The sequence below is a fragment of the Pecten maximus genome, chromosome 15, assembly GCF_902652985.1.
Source record: "Pecten maximus chromosome 15, xPecMax1.1, whole genome shotgun sequence".
Classification (NCBI taxonomy): Eukaryota; Metazoa; Mollusca; class Bivalvia; order Pectinida; family Pectinidae; genus Pecten; species Pecten maximus.
In genome coordinates, this window is record NC_047029.1 from 1,367,005 (window position 1) to 1,384,643 (window position 17,639).

Below are 17,639 nucleotides of genomic sequence, written 5' to 3' on the forward strand. Positions count from 1 at the left end.
GAAATGGAAATAATGATCAAACAGTTCACATGTTATCTATATTTTCCGAAAACAACTCTCATGGATATTGGTTTTCTATGCTGGTGGATGCTTAAGCAAAAGCAAGCTCAAGCTAAAAAAAACTTCCGCTTACTAGGGCAGCACTGGAACAATCGAGAGATGTGATGACACTGTGGGGTTTTTTTCTCTCCCAGAATGCTTCATTCAAGATGGCTGCCAATGTTGGCAGCCATCTTGAAATGAGGCATTCTGGGAGAGAAAAAAAACCCACAGATGTCATCAATTCTCTCCCCTGTATCTTGGTTTTCAAATACAGAAGTGACATACCTTTCTTTAGTTGTATTTTCTTGAGATTTTATCTTTTCATGTTCTTTTGGACATCTTCTTCTTTCAATATCTGTTGTTGATGATTTATGGCTAGCCGGGTTGGATTTCATGACGTTATTGACTTTCGGCATGCTAGTATAGTATGTAAATGGCTAGTCGGGTTGGTTTTCACGACGTTATTGACTTTCGGCATGCTAGTATAGTATGTAAATGGCTAGCCGGGTTGGTTTTCACGACGTTATTGACTTTCGGCATGCTAGTATAGTATGTAAATGGCTAGCCGGGTTGGTTTTCACGGCGTTATTGGCTTTCGGCATGCTAGTATAGTATGTAGATGGCTAGCCGGGTTGGTTTTCATGGCGTTATTGGCTTTCGGTATGCTAGTATAGTATGTAAATGGCTAGCCGGATTGGTTTTCATGGCGTTATTGGCTTTCGGCATGCTAGTATAGTATGTAAATGTCATGATGTTATTTGTCATTATTTGTCATGTTTTGTCATTATTTGTCATGTTTTGTCATTTTTGTCATAATTTTGTCATTTTTGTCATGTTTTTGTAATGATTTTGTCATTTTTTGTCATGTTTTGTCATGATTTTGTCACGATTTTGTCATTATTTGTCATGATTTTGTCATGTTTTGTCATGATTTTGTCATGTTTTGTGATGATTTTGTCATTTTTGTCATGTTTTTGTCATGATTTGTCATGATTTTGTCATTTTTGTCATTTTTGTCATGATTTGTCATGATTTTGTCATGTTTTTGTCATGATTTTGTCATTTTTGTCATGATTTGTCATGATTTATCATGATTTTGTCATGATTTTGTCATGTTTTGTCATTTTTGTCATGATTTTGTCATGTTTTGTCATGATTTTGTCATTTTTGTCATGTTTTTGTCATGATTTGTCATGATTTTGTCATTTTTGTCATGTTTTTGTCATGATTTGTCATGATTTTGTCATTTTTGTCATTTTTGTCATTATTTGTCATGATTTTGTCATGTTTTTGTCATGATTTTGTCATTTTTGTCATGATTTGTCATGATTTTGTCATATTTTGTCATGATTTTATCATGTTTTGTCATTTTGTCATGATTTTGTCATGATTTTGTCATTATTTTGTCATTTGGGATTTTGTCATTATTTTGTCATTTTTTTGTCATTATTTGTCATGTTTGGTCATTACTTGTCATGTTTTGTCATTATTTGTCATTGTTTTGTCATGATTTTGTCATGATTTTGTCATGATTTTGTCATGTTTTGTCATGATTTTGTCATGTTTTTGTCATGATTTTGTCATGTTTTGTCATTATCCTTCTGAGAGGCCTGGCATTCTTCAATTACAGTTGTCTTGGAAATTCTATGATCTATACCAAAAAACATGGTAGTCATTACAATAGAATTCTGATTGAAATACAAGAATTCACATGACCCTGATGTTTTGAAAGGTGAAGTGAAGTCAAATCTATTTTTGGAATAAAGGAAAAGTTGCCAACAAGTTTATAAAGGGAATCATCTTACGGGAAATATGTATCATTTCTATGATGTTGTCAAATTCAGCATACACCATGTTAAAAATCATTCGGTCTCCAATCAAATTTTACCTGAGGTGGAAACTGAGAAAAAGCAAAAGCTGGATATCATTGATAATGTGCATCAAAACAAAAAATGATTATTGGGAAGTGATAAATGATGTAGACCGTACATGTTTACGTGGAAAATTAGTTTGTGAAATATTTACCAAAGATTTATGTGAAGTGCAAAGAACCGATTCATTTCTTAAACAATTTGAACTGTTAACAGCACATGAAAAGGTATAAAAGGAGTTGCAATGAATATGTGAATAAGGAAAAATGTTGTCAAAAAAGCAGAAAGATTTTCTGAAGAAGATATGGTATGATCCAAAACATGTGTTGGGATTCACTGGCCCCAAGAGGTTGCATGAGGGTATAAAAAAGAAAGGCAAATTGAAGATAAGTCTATCACAGGTCACTGCTTGGTTGCAGAATCAAGATCTTTATAGTGTAAGAAGACAAGTTAGACACAAAACACCAAAAGTCAAAACTCCTTTGGTGAGTGTGGATTACATGTGAGATGCTGATTTAGCAGATGTCTCCAATATCAAAGACTATAATGAAGGCATCACTTTCTTACTAGTTATTGTGGATCATTTTTCACGTTATGCTTGGGTACTCCCCCTTAAAAACAAGAAGGATACCACAGTGTTGGAGGCTTTCAAAAAGATATTTGCAGAACGTCAGCCCGTCATCATCAGATCAGATCATGGAAAAGAGTTCTTAAACAATGCATTTCAAAAGCATTGCAAAGCCATTGGGGTCACCCACATTGCAAGTCACAGTGCTCATAAAGCTGCATTTGCTGAATCATTTATAGGGAAGTTGAAAAATATTTTGTATAGATACTTGCATTCCAATCAAACGTTTACCTTTATCGATGTGTTACCTGACATCATTAGAAGTTACAACAGTAGAACACACTCTGGTCTGTATGGATTTGCACACAAGGATGTAGACAATGACACACAAAACATCATCTTTTCGAAAAGAGACCATGAACCTCCCAAGAAAAAGATGCCACACAAATTCAAAAAAGGAGATCAAGTGAGGCTGAGTTACAAAGTCCGTGAATTCCGTCGGGGGTGGCATCAGAAATGGACAGATGAACTATTCATAGTCTCTCACAGATATTACAGAGGAAGTGTTCCGGTTTATAAAGTCAAAGATATGATGGGTGAACAGATAGAGGGGGTTTTCTACGCTCAAGAATTACAAAAGGTCTACAAATCAAAAGAAACGAAGTGGAAAATAGAAGAAGTCTTAAAAGTTAAGAGAGTTAAAGGAAAGAAATTAGCGTTGATTAGATGGTTAGGATGGCCAAAAAAATTTGATTCCTGGATAGATTATGATGACATTGAAGTGCCCATAAAAACTATAAATAAGCTGAAAAAAACACCAAAATAAAGAAAACCATGGCTTACGTGTGTCAATTTTGTTCTAAAATGTACACGTTGAAAAACTCTCTGGATCAACATATCAGAAGAAAACATTTCAAAGATCTACGTGAAATACCGTGTTCATCATCTGGCAAAATTACCTCTCAGGAGGAATTTGATATAGTTAATGTACCGGTAAGCACGTTACCCCCAGTACCTAGAGGACATTTCTTGCCCTGGAAACATCCCTTTACCTGTATGATAGCAGGTCCTACAGGAAGTGGAAAAACAACGTTTGTGAAGCGGTTTATAGACAACATTCAACAGATGATGACTCCCATACCGGATAAAATCCTGTGGTGTTATGGAGAATATCAAACAATCTATGGTTTCATTGACAAAGTAGAGTTTCATGAAGGTTTACCTGATCTAATGGAACTAGACACGTCTGTGAATAATTTGATAGTGATAGATGATTTGATGTCTGAAGTTAACTCTGACGTAACGTCATTATTCACCAAGAAGAGTCATCATTGCAACATCAGCGTCATGTATATAGTTCAGAATGTATTTTGTCAGAGTAAAAAACATAGAGACATCAGTTTGAATACTCATTACATTGTTTTGATGAAAAATCCTAGAGATTCGTCACAGGTCAGGTGTTTGTCTCAGCAGATGTTTCCAGGTAAAACTTTACTGATGGAAGCCTAAAAGGATGCTACTCTTCATCCTCATGGATATCTGTTAGTAGATTTGAAACAAAACACTCCTTCAGATCTCAGATTACGTACATGTATATTTCCTGGAGAGTATCAGTTTGTGTATGGCACCTAAAAACTTATATATATATATGCTTCATGGAAGGTAGATGTTGTTTGACGAAGATGTCTTCATATCTGGAGAAACATTGTAAAGACTTGGAGTATTTTTGCCAAGCCGAACCTTCTGTACGCAAAGTCATCCTAGAAAAGGCCAGTAAAAGTTTCATATACTGTTTATGTGAGTGCATACAAAACATTCTACAGGGTCGTTTGCCTTTGACACCAAAGCAAAAGAAACGGTTGTCCCGTCACAAACAAAAGTGTAGACAATTATTGAAAACTAAAAAACGTATCATTCAACAAGGAGGATTTTTACCTGCCATCACATCCATCTTACTACCCGGTCTATTTAAAAGATGAAAAAAAAGATACTGGACGTGCAAGGTCCCATCACCAACTTCAGACCTAAGCCTCCTGTAGACTCTTTCGTGAAATCCCTTCACCACATTGAGGGGGAAATGGCAAGTACTTTGCAACGTGAAGATCTTCCACTTGACGAAAAAATGACTTTGTATGATCAGGATTTAAGAAAATACCTTTCTAGACATCAACAATACAAACAGGATGGTTTAACACCCAAGGTAGTCACTACCATCGAAAACTTTCCCAAAGAGGACCTCACACGTAAACTTGTTTTGCAGAGTGTACCAAAAACTGCTCAATCTAAGACAGAAATGTTGATGGATAGATTAAAACAGGTAGTCCAGTGGAACGACAAAGGAGAATTTGGATATAAAGGTGCCCCGGTGATTTCAGGTTCTAATCTAGTGCATTTAGTGGGCAACGCTACACGTCAAAGGTCTCTGAAACACGTCAACCCTCAGGGGATGAATACCTTTCTAACAGCTTTAAGGGATCTGAATGTCCCTCCGAGCTGGATAAGTAATAAAGAATATTTGGATAAAATGCAAACTGTTGCCTCTACTCCTTTACCAACGATAAGAGAGAATATACCATCTGAAATGTCTTTGGCTAGACCTCCAGCTACTCTTACATCTATGATGCCATCTCCAGTCACCCCATTGGCTACATCTCAATCAACTCATACACCATATCATGTTACCCCTTTGGCTACATATCAAGATTTTCATACACCGATACCATCTGGAGCTACCCCTTTGACCACATCTGAGAACACCCTCCTATCTCCAACACAAATGGATTGGAAGGAATGCAGTGATGAGAGTGGCTACAACACTTTTTCTACACCCACTTCACGATCAACGTTACCTAGAAAACCGGTTTCAGACATGCTAAAGAAATGGAAAAAATTTAAGCCTACAGATTAGAGCCCGGAAAAAGTATAAAAGTCATCGAAACACTCCAGTCAAATCATAATAAAATGACTGACAATACCAGTGTAACCTCTAATTGGTTGTTGTTTGGTACCAAACTGCCAAGAGAAGAAATTGTTTTCTTTTGTCAAGTGTGCATCATCTATATCATCATCTGCTGTAGCATCTATCATCTGAGCATAGGTCATCCACTAGAGTCTCTGTGGGTTTCTTTGTTGAGCAGTGGTATTGGCTATCTAATACCTAGTCCTACTCTGAAAAAGAAAGATGTTTTACATTTACATAACCCTTCCCAGTAATAATTCAATGGAGTACTTTCAAGACAATACATTAACAATTTACAAGACACGTTTGCCTCAACCTCTAGACCCCAAAGGTTCTTGGGAGATGGGTCTAGCTGAAATTCAATATCCTCACTCTTGGTTCAACGTACGTGAAGGTGAATTGTGGTTGGAGATGATCGTTGGTGGCAGTGACAATGTTGCTAATGTTGAATTTGATCCCGGAGCTGCATTAAAACTTTACGTTAAACCAGGTTATTATCCCAATGTGCTCAATATTTTAGAATACATATGGGGGGCCAAAAAAATGGTATCGCATGGAGATATGTTCAAGATTTCTACCGATAAAATTGATCAGAGGGTAACTTTGACTATATCTACTGGCTTACGTTTAAATCTCAGTCCTATGCTGACAAAATTGTTAGGATTTAAGTATTCACGGTTTTCTGAAGGAAAACACACTGGCAGGAACATGGCTGACGTTCGTCAAGGTTTCTATTCCATTTATGTCTACTGTCCTTTGGTTGAACCACAGATGGTGGGTGATTCCAGGGTTCCACTTGTCAGAATAGTTCCAATTGAGGATATGCCAGGACATGTCATCAGTAAAGAATTCCAACCAATTCATTATGTACCATTACAACAACGTCAATTTCAAGAAATAGAAATAATGTTGAGAGACGATACAGGCAAACCCATTCCATTTGAGAGAGGAAAAGTTGTCGTCACCTTACATTTTAAGAGGCATTCTTTAGGTTCAATTTATCAGAACTAAAAGGTCTATATAAGAAATTATTATTAGGCTCAAACTGAAGAAAAGCAATCGATATGAAAGCTGCTCACCAATGTAATAGAAACCTATTTGATAGGTATTACTTGAATCAAGCTGGGGGAGGTGGTAGTGGAAATGTCTTCAGAGGAACGAGAATGCAGAGAGGTCATGATATAGGAGGTCTGTTTAGAGGTTTATTCAAAACCATTAAGCCTTTACTTCATTCTGGAATGAAGAGCATCACTCCAATTGTGAAGAAAGGAGTGAGACTTGTAGGAAAACAAGCAATTGATTCTGGCATGAAATTGACTAGTGATTTGCTAAAGGGGGAAAACATCAAAGCCAAAGAATCTCAGTTGACCAGTGGAATGTGGTATAAGGATACAGCTGCGCAAATGGACACGGCTGGAAACGATAATCATGGCTACATCAAGAGGAAATTGTCAACAGCAACCAGTAGATCTGTGGAAATGATGGGAAGACTCCATTCTGACCTATTTGCCCAGGAAAGATATCTTGTCAATAATGTGAACATGAAAATAACGTTAACCAGAAGTAAAGATGTTTTCTGTTTGATGGGAGAAGACAAAGAATTCAAAGTTGTCATCAAGGACATCTATCTAAACGTGAGAAAAGTTAGACTGAGTCCATCGGTGAGACTGGCCCATGCAAAAGCCCTGGAAATATCACCTGCCAAATACCCAATCAGAAGAATTGCAATGAAAGTATTTTCTGTTCCAAGAGGAAATCACAATTTTGTAAAGGATAATCTTTTTCTAGGACAAATGCCTAAGAGATTGGTCATCGGATGTGTGGACAGTGATGCCTATAGTGGACTCATCACCAAGAATCCTTTTCATTTTAAAGATTTTGATATTAATTTTGTTGTCCTGAACGTGGATGGCAAACAAGTCCCCACCAAGCCTTTGCAGCCAAATTTCACCCAGAAACATTACGTAAGAAGCTACATGGGCCTGTTTAACACTACCGGCAAAACGTTTCGTGACGAGGGAAATAACATCTCAAAGGATGAATATGGCACTGGTTTTACCCTCTTTGGATTTGATCTGACACCCGACCTTTCAGAAGTGGGCACATTTCATCTTATAAAAAAGGGAAACTTGTCTTTGGAAGTGCATTTCGGAACAGCCCTACCCAATACCATCAACTTTGTGGTGTATGCTGAATTTGACAATATCATAGAAATAGATCGTAACAGGCAAATTCTTTTTGATTAAAGTGCATGATGAATACTTTAGAAATAGACCTGATCCTACAAGCCGTTTCTCCTCATTTTGCAGGGGTGTATGCTAGAAATACATTACCTACATGTCCTTTAAGTGTTCCTTGTCTCATGTTTTGTAATACTGACCCAGATAATAAACAAGGACAACATTGGATTGCTATGTATATAGATGAAGAAAGACGTGGAGAAATTATGGTCCTCATGGATTGTCTCCCTTTCATTTAGATTTTATCAATTTCTTAAACCGGCAATGTAAAACATGGATTTATAATCCCGTTGCAGTACAGCATTTGAACTATCTAGTGTGTGGTCAACATTGTATCTATTACTTGGTTCACCGAGAGATGGGAATGACCATGAATGACATCACCGAATATCTTCAATCAGAATGGCATGCCAATACTTACATTGTAGATGATTTCGTTCATCATCTTGAACGTAACTTGTTATAATAGTAATGAGTATACATTGTTATTAATTGCAGGTTTTGTGTAGTGACTGTATGTATTGCAATACATAACTTATAAAAATATTGATTGTTTAATTAAGAAATCATTGTTTGTATATACGTTTGTGAATATAATAAAAGAAAAAAAAACTAAGTATGAATTATGTTATTTTTTTCAATCAGAATTCTATTGTAATGACTTCCATGTTTTTTGGTATACATCATAGAATTTCCAAGACAACTGTAATTGAAGAATGTCAGGCCTCTCAGAAGGATAATGACAAAAATGACAAAAATGACAAAAAATGACAAATAATGACAAAACATGACAAAATCATGACAAAAATGACAAAACATGACAAATAATGACAAAACCATGACAAAAATGACAAAATCAGGACAAAACATGACAAAACATGACAAAATCATGACAAAACATGACAAAATCATGACAAAACAATGACAAATAATGACAAATAATGACAAAATCATGACAAAAATGACAAAATAATGACAAAATCATGACAAATCATGACAAAAATGACAAAATAATGACAAAATCATGACAAATCATGACAAAAATGACAAAAATGACAAAATCATGACAAAACATGACAAAATCATGACAAAAACATGACAAAATATGACAAAATCGTGACAAAATCATGACAAATCATGACAAAACATGACAAAATTGACAAAATTATGACAAAATGACAAAACATGACAAATAATGACAAAACATGACAAATAATGACAAATAACGTCATGACATTTACATACTATACTAGCATGCCGAAAGCCAATAACGCCATGAAAACCAATCCGGCTAGCCATTTACATACTATACTAGCATACCGAAAGCCAATAACGTCGTGAAAACCAACCCGGCTAGCCATCTACATACTATACTAGCATGCCGAAAACCAATAACGTCGTGAAAACCAACCCGGCTAGCCATTTACATACTATACTAGCATGCCGAAAGCCAATAACGTCATGAATTCCAACCCGGCTAGCCATAAATCATCAACAACAGATATTGAAAGAAGAAGATGTCCAAAAGAACATGAAAAGATAAAATCTCAAGAAAATACAACTAAAGAAAGGTATGTCACTTCTGTATTTGAAAACCAAGATACAGGGGAGAGAATTGATGACATCTGTGGGTTTTTTTCTCTCCCAGAATGCCTCATTTCAAGATGGCTGCCAACATCTTGAATGAGGCATTCTGGGAGAGAAAAAAAAAACACAGTGTCATCACATCTCTCACAATCAATCTTGCGAACTGAGCTTCAGGCTATAATTTGGTTCAATGATGACGTCGCATGCCCTATGCTTCCATCTCCTACTGTTTGGATGGAGAGGGTAAAATGATAGTTATGACCTCCCTTCATCCTGCACCAACTGCAATGTTTGAATTTATTTCATGCAAGTGCAAAACAACTCGATGCTCATCAAATAAGTGTAAGTGCAAATCGAACAACTTGTTTTGTACATAACTTGACGAGTGTGTAGCAGATAATGACACATGCGAAAACACACCATTAGGCCAATGAATGCATGAAAACAATGATATGGAAGAGATAATGTGAAATTCCCCTTAGGGACAACGGAATTCTGACTTATGCATAGAAAAAAAAAAAAATTTGCTTTGTGAACATTTATTCATAAACGATTTAAAAAAAAAAGTATTTCATATTGCTTAAATAAATGTCTTAAACTTATCGGTTGCCGTGAACACTCACCGTGAAGCATTACCGTAATTTCTTGCGTATTGCCCGCTCCGTTAGATCGCCCGCACTGACCAAAATTTGGTATTTATGTTTTTAATTCTGTAGATAGCCCGCTCCGTCGCATTGCCCGCGGGTTATCTGCTATATATGTATATACAAATAAACGACAAGAGCTGCGAAAGCGCTCGGAACAAAGCAGAAATGTTTTACTGTTTTTATTTTTAATATTTTCAACCAATTACAAGGACATACTATATATTTTACTTATATATACCGGGTAGCTATACAAAATGTATATCAATCGTAAAACATGAAAACGTTTACCTTGTACACGATTTGGGGAATCCCCTTAGTACCGATGCGTTATACATTACCTAGCTAAGGATTTGGTGAACAGTGTTAATAAACGTAATTCGGGCTCGGGGTCTAGCTGTGAGTTGTTTTTACATGATTTGTACTGGTCAGAATCTCCAATTACGTCCATTATTAACTTTATTTTTTTATTAAATTTTGTGAAAATCTGTATGTGTTCATATCATGCTTTTAATATATGTCGTATAGCCCGCAGTTTTCAATGGTTTTTGAAAACATTTCGTCAGATTGCCCGCGTCATCAGATAGCCCGCAGAAGGCAATTTTTAATGTTTAAAATCGTATAGCCCGCGGGCAATACGCAAGAAATTACGGTAAACGTCTGTTTGTATCCACACTGGGTACCACGTGACCAGTGTAAGAGGCACTAGTTCATTCTAGAAGTGTTTTATTTTTGTTGCGAAAAGTCATTATGTTTCACGTTTTTCTAGCGACGAGTCTTTTCTTTTAAGCATATCGTACATGAAAATGTCCAATAATTAACTCTGTTTTGTCATCATCATCGTCATGGTTTCCCATAACGTTAGTGCAACAAATCCTCTTTGCTCTACCCTACTATCATACACCACGATATCCAGTCATTCTGCTGACATTCTGCTGTTCATCCGAACGTATTTATCGGGCAATACGTTCGGGTGAACGGGTCATGAGAACTATTCAAGTGATGAAAAAAGATTTATATACCTCTCTTTGTATATGGCAAAAAGTATCATATACTTACGAGAATAAAAAAAAACAATCTATATCAAGCACGAGTTTGTGTGACCTGTTTCTACCACAATAGAACAAAAATCTGAGGATGAATTAACCTGATTTGTATCAACGTGTGTTCTTTTCATAATATCAGGTGGGGTGTAAGGATAAGACCTAAATTGAAATGCTTTTACAATTTATTACAAATCATAAGCAATAGTAAACAAGTTTAATGCATTTTTGCCAGGGAAATAGAAATTTATCAAACTAACAAAACTTATATTTTCACTGCAGCGATGAGCAGTGAAAATATACGATTTTGCAGTAAAAATATAAGTTTGCAGTGAAAATATAAGTTTTCCGTTTTTGACCAATCAGATCGGACCTTTCTATTCACCTCGTTGAAACTTGCTGATTTTCCAGTCGAAGCGGAGATAGATAAATTGGTTATTTTGCTGTATTTCTGAAATTTTCAGATTAGTTTTTGACAAAATACTCACTAGACGTTAGCTATTCAAGCACAGATTCTCCTATAACAGCAGAAAACGCTTAAATTGCGTTGATCAGTCCTTTCAAAATGGCGCCGTCAAGTTGACGTTGAGTAACGTCACAAAGAGATGACGTCATTACTGATTCCCGTACTTTTTGACATTATTCATTTTTCGATGTGTTTAATTTTGTTTTGAAGTTTATAAAATGCAATAAAAGAAAATGGAAAACATTCAATTTCCTCTATTTATTTTTTTAAAGCAATACATTAATAGAAATGTATATATATTTTATAAGATATGACAAACACAACTGCGGACTACTTCTTGTGCGAACCATTCAGAACGCATGTAGCCAAGGATTAGACACAATCTATAACAATATACATATATTTCTATGTAAACAACATCAAACAAAAAACAAACAAAAAACGATTTTCCTCTTGTGTGATGTTCGTATACACGGGAGCTTGACTAGTTCCTATAATCCAGGATGACACTAATAACTTTTATCCCAGAACCACGGTTGTTTCAGAACAAGTGCTAACACACATTGTGTTGTTTGCTGGCAAAGCTCTGGCATTCAAATAGATCATAAATACCATACAAAAACAGTTCAATGATTAAGTGAACCCGATAAGACATGGACATATAAACACTGCCATCTCCTTTATACCGCCATTCCCTTGACCGACACTGCCATCCCCTTGACCGACACTGCCATCTCCTTGACCGACACTGCCATCTCCTTGACAGACACAGCCATCCCCTTGACAGACACTGCCATCCCATTGACAGACACTCCCATCTCCTTGACCGACACTATCATCCCCTTGACAGACACTGTCATCCCCTTGACAGACACTGTCATTCCCTTGACAGACACCGCCATCTCCTTGACAGTCACTGCCATCCCCTTGACAGACACTGCCATCCCATTGACACTCCCATCTCCTTGACAGACACCGCCATCCCCTTGACCGACACTGTCATCCCCTTGACAGACACTGCCATTTCCTTGACAGATACTGTCATCCCCTTGACAGACACCGCCATCCCCTTGACAGACACTACCATCACCTTGACACACACTCCCATCTCCTTGACCGACACTGTCATCCCCTTGACAGACACTGCCATCCCCTTGACAGACACTGCCATCCCCTTGACAGACACTGCCATCTCCTTGACAGACACTGCCATCTCCTTGACAGACACCGCCATCCCCTTGACAGACACTGCCATCCCCTTGACAGACACTGCCATCTCCTTGACAGATACTGTCATCCACTTGACAGACACCGCCATACCCTTGACAGACACTGCCATCACCTTGACACACACTCCCATCTCCTTGACCGACACTATCATCCCCTTGACAGACACTGTCATCCCCTTGACAGACACTGCCATCCCCTTGACAGACACTGCCATCTCCTTGACAGACACTGCCATCTCCTTGACAGACACTGTCATCCCCTTGACAGACACTGCAATCTCCTTGACAGACACTCCCATCCCCTTGACAGACACTGCCATCTCCTTGACCGACACTGTCATCCCCTTGACAGACACCGCCATACCCTTGACAGACACTGCCATCACCTTGACACACACTCCCATCTCCTTGACCGACACTGTCATCCCCTTGACAGACACTGCCATTCCCTTGACCGACACTGTCATCTCCTTGACAGACACTGTCATCCCCTTGACAGACACTGCCATATCCTTGACAGACACTTCCATCCCCTTGACAGACACTGCCATCTCCTTGACCGACACTGCCATCTCCTTGACAGTCACTGCCATCCCCTTGACAGACACTCCCATCTCCTTGACAGACACTTCCATCCCCTTCACAGACACTGCCATCTCCTTGACAGACACTGCCATCTCCTTGACAGACACTGCCATCTCCTTGACAGACACCGCCATCCCCTTGACAGACACTGTCATCCCCTTGACAGACACTGCCATCCCCTTGACAGACACTGCCATCCCCTTGACAGACACTGCCATCTCCTTGACAGACACTGCCATCTCCTTGACAGACACTGTCATCCCCTTGACAGACACTGCAATCTCCTTGACAGACACTCCCATCCCCTTGACAGACACTGCCATCTCCTTGACCGACACTGTCATCCCCTTGACAGACACTGCCATCTCCTTGACAGATACTGTCATCACCTTGACAGACACCGCCATACCCTTGACAGACACTGCCATCACCTTGACACACTCCCATCTCCTTGACCGACACTGTCATCCCCTTGACAGACACTGCCATTCCCTTGACCGACACTGTCATCTCCTTGACAGACACTGTCATCCTCTTGACAGACACTGTCATCTCCTTGACAGACACTGCCATCTCCTTGACAGACACTCCCATCTCCTTGACAGACACTGCCATCCCCTTGACAGACACTGCCATCCCCTTGACAGACACTGCCATCACCTTGACACTGCCATCCCCTTGACAGACACTGCCATCCCCTTGACAGACACTGCCATCTCCTTGACAGACACTGTCATCCCCTTGACAGACACTGCCATCCCCTTGACAGACACTATCATAACCTTGACACTGACATCCCCTTGACAGACACTGCCATCCCCTTGACAGACACTGCCATCTCCTTGACAGACACTGGTATCTCCCTGACAGACACTGCCATCCCCTTGACAGATACTCCCATCCCCTTGACAGACACTGTCATCTCCTTGACAGACACTGCCATCTCCTTGACAGACACTGCCATCTCCTTGACAGACACTGTCATCCTCTTGACAGACACTGTCATCCCCTTGACCGACACTGCCATCCCCTTGACAGACACTGTCATCTCTTTGACAGACACTGTCATCTCCTTGACAGACACTGTCATCCCCTTGACAGACACTGCCATCTCCTTGACAGACACTGTCATCCTCTTGACAGACACTGCCATCTCCTTGACAGACACTGTCATCCCCTTGACAGACACTGTCATCCCCTTGACAGACACTGCCATCTCCTTGACAGACACTGCCATCCCCTTGACAGACACTATCATCTCTTTGACAGACACTGCCATCTCCTTGACAGACACTGCCATCCCCTTGACAGACACTGCCATCCCCTTGACAGACACTCCCATCCCCTTGACAGACACTGCCATCTCCTTGACAGACACTGCCATCCCTTTGACAGACACTCCCATCCCCTTGACAGACACTGCCATCTCCTTGACAGACACTGTCATCACCTTGACAGACACTGTCATCACCTTGACAGACACCGCCATCTCCTTGACAGACACTGCCATCTCCTTGACAGGCACTGCCATCTCCTTGACCGACACTGTCATCCTCTTGACAGACACTGTCATCCCCTTGACCGACACTGCCATCCCCTTGACAGACAATGCCATCTCTTTGACAGACACTGTCATCTCCTTGACAGACACTGTCATCCCCTTGACAGACACTGCCATCTCCTTGACAGACACTGTCATCCTCTTGACAGACACTTCCATCTCCTTGACAGACACTGTCATCCCCTTGACAGACAGTGCCATCCCCTTGACAGACACTGCCATCTCTTTGACAGACACTGCCATCCCCTTGACAGATACTGTCATCCCCTTGACCGACACTGTCATCCCCTCGACAGACACTGCCATCTCCTTGACAGACACTCCCATCTCCTTGACAGACACTGCCATCTCCTTGACAGACACTGCCATCCTCTTGACAGACACTGCCATCCCCTTGACAGAAACTGTCATCCTCTTGACAGACACTACCATCTCTTTGACAGACACTGCCATCTCCTTGACAGAAACTGTCATCTCCTTGACAGATACTGTCATCTCCTTGACAGACACTGCCATCTCTTTGACAGACACTGCCATCTCCTTGACAGACACTGTCATCTCCTTGACAGATACTGTCATCTCCTTGACAGACACTGCCATCTCTTTGACAGACACTGCCATCTCCTTGACAAACACTGCCATCTCCTTGACAGATACTGTCATCTCCTTGACAGACACTGCCATCTCTTTGACAGACACTGCCATCTCCTTGACCGACACTGTCATCTCCTTGACAGACACTGTCATCCCCTTGACAGACACTGCCATCTCCTTGACAAACACTGCCATCCCCTTGACAGATACTGTCATCTCCTTGACAGACACTGTCATCTCCTTGACAGACACTGTCATCCCCTTGACAGACACTGCCATCTCCTTGACAAACACTGCCATCTCCTTGACAGATACTGTCATCTCCTTGACAGACACTGCCATCTCTTTGACAGACACTGCCATCTCCTTGACAGACACTGCCATCTCCTTGACAAACACTGCCATCTCCTTGACAGACACTGCCATCCCCTTGACAGACACTATCATCTCCTTGACAGACACTGCCATCCCCTTGACAGACACTACCATCTCCTTGACAAACACTGCCATCTCCTTGACCGACACTGTCATCTCCTTGACAGACACTGTCATCCCCTTGACAGACACTGCCATCTCCTTGACAAACACTGCCATCTCCTTGACAGACACTATCATCTCCTTGACAGACACTGCCATCTCTTTGACAGACACTGTCATCCCCTTGACAGACACTGCCATCCCCTTGACAGACACTGCCATCCCCTTGACAGACACTCCCATCTCCTTGACAGACACTCCCATCTCCTTGACAAACACTGCCATCTCCTTGACCGACACTGTCATCTCCTTGACAGACACTACCATCTCCTTGACAGACACTACCATCTCCTTGACAGATACTGTCATCTCCTTGACACTGACATCCCCTTGACAGACACTGCCATCCCCTTGACACTGACATCTCCTTGACAGACACTGCCATCCCCTTGACACTGACATCCCCTTGACAGACACTGCCATCCCCTTGACAGACACTGCCATCTCCTTGACAGACACTGTCATCCCCTTGACAGACACTGCCATCTCCTTGACAAACACTGCCATCTCCTTGACAGATACTGTCATCTCCTTGACAGACACTGCCATCCTCTTGACAGACACTGCCATCCCCTTGACAGACACTGTCATCTCCTTGACAGACACTGTCATCCTCTTGACAAACACTGCCATCTCCTTGACAGATACTGTCATCTCCTTGACAGACACTGCCATCCTCTTGACAGACACTGCCATCTCCTTGACAGACACTGTCATCCCCTTGACAGACACTGCCATCTCCTTGACAAACACTGCCATCCCCTTGACAGACACTCCCATCCCCTTGACAGACACTGCCATCCCCTCGACAGACACTGTCATCCCCTTGACCGACACTGTCATCTCCTTGACAGACACTGTCATCCCCTTGACAGACACTGCCATCTCCTTGACAGACACTGCCATCTCCTTGACAAACACTGCCATCCCCTTGACAGACACTCCCATCCCCTTGACAGACACTGCCATCCCCTCGACAGACACTGTCATCCCCTTGACCGACACTGTCATCTCCTTGACAGACACTGTCATCCCCTTGACAGACACTGTCATCTCCTTGACAGACACTGTCATCCCCTTGACCGACACTACCATCTCCTTGACAGACACTGCCATCTCCTTGACAGACACTGCCATCCCCTTGACAGACACTGCCAACTCCTTGACACTGTCATGCCCTCGACAGACACTGCCATCTCCTTGACACCAGAACAGGGTCTCCGAGTATTATATCGGTACTAAAAACGAAAGTGAAACCGACTTCACAAAATATAACAATATTGACTGAAAACTCGTTCTTGTTATTTGTTATTCCCCAACAGTAAAATATAAACCATTGAACATATTTGTTGCTTCCTCTTGTTGATTTGACCTTTTCTACCAAATAAAGTTTTCTGGAAAAATCAGGTGCATCAAAGTTTCTGGTTTTCGATATTGCATATCAGTTTTTTATACACTCGGTACTCGGCATATCAAAAAACCCTTCGAATTATTATAGTTTATGAGGGATGTCTCTTGTCTAACAATACCAGCTAAAACATAATGAGAATTTAGCCATCTGATAATGAACACACCAAAGAGAGACAATCCCCTTCGTAACAAACGAATAATGAATATTTTAGACTTGTTCAAATGGTAATTATCGCAATCTCTTGTTTGGGGTTGGTTAAAATTACTGTTTCAGATAAAACAATATTATATGTTTGTATTTCC

General features: G+C 40.4%; 1 protein-coding gene across 1 annotated transcript; it reads left to right on the top strand.

Moving 5' to 3' along the window:
• The first annotated feature begins 6,504 nt into the window (after positions 1–6,504).
• On the top strand, positions 6,505–7,686 carry LOC117344076 (uncharacterized protein F54H12.2-like). Its single transcript, XM_033906727.1, has one exon. It carries the CDS (start codon positions 6,505–6,507, stop codon positions 7,684–7,686), a length of 1,182 nt encoding a protein of 393 aa, XP_033762618.1.
• The last annotated feature ends 9,953 nt before the right edge of the window (positions 7,687–17,639 follow it).

What these genes read in the sequence shown, in the direction of transcription:
- LOC117344076 (XM_033906727.1), top strand. Translation starts at nt 6,505, where the DNA reads ATGAAAGCTGCTCACCAATGTAATAGAAACCTATTTGATAGGTATTAC.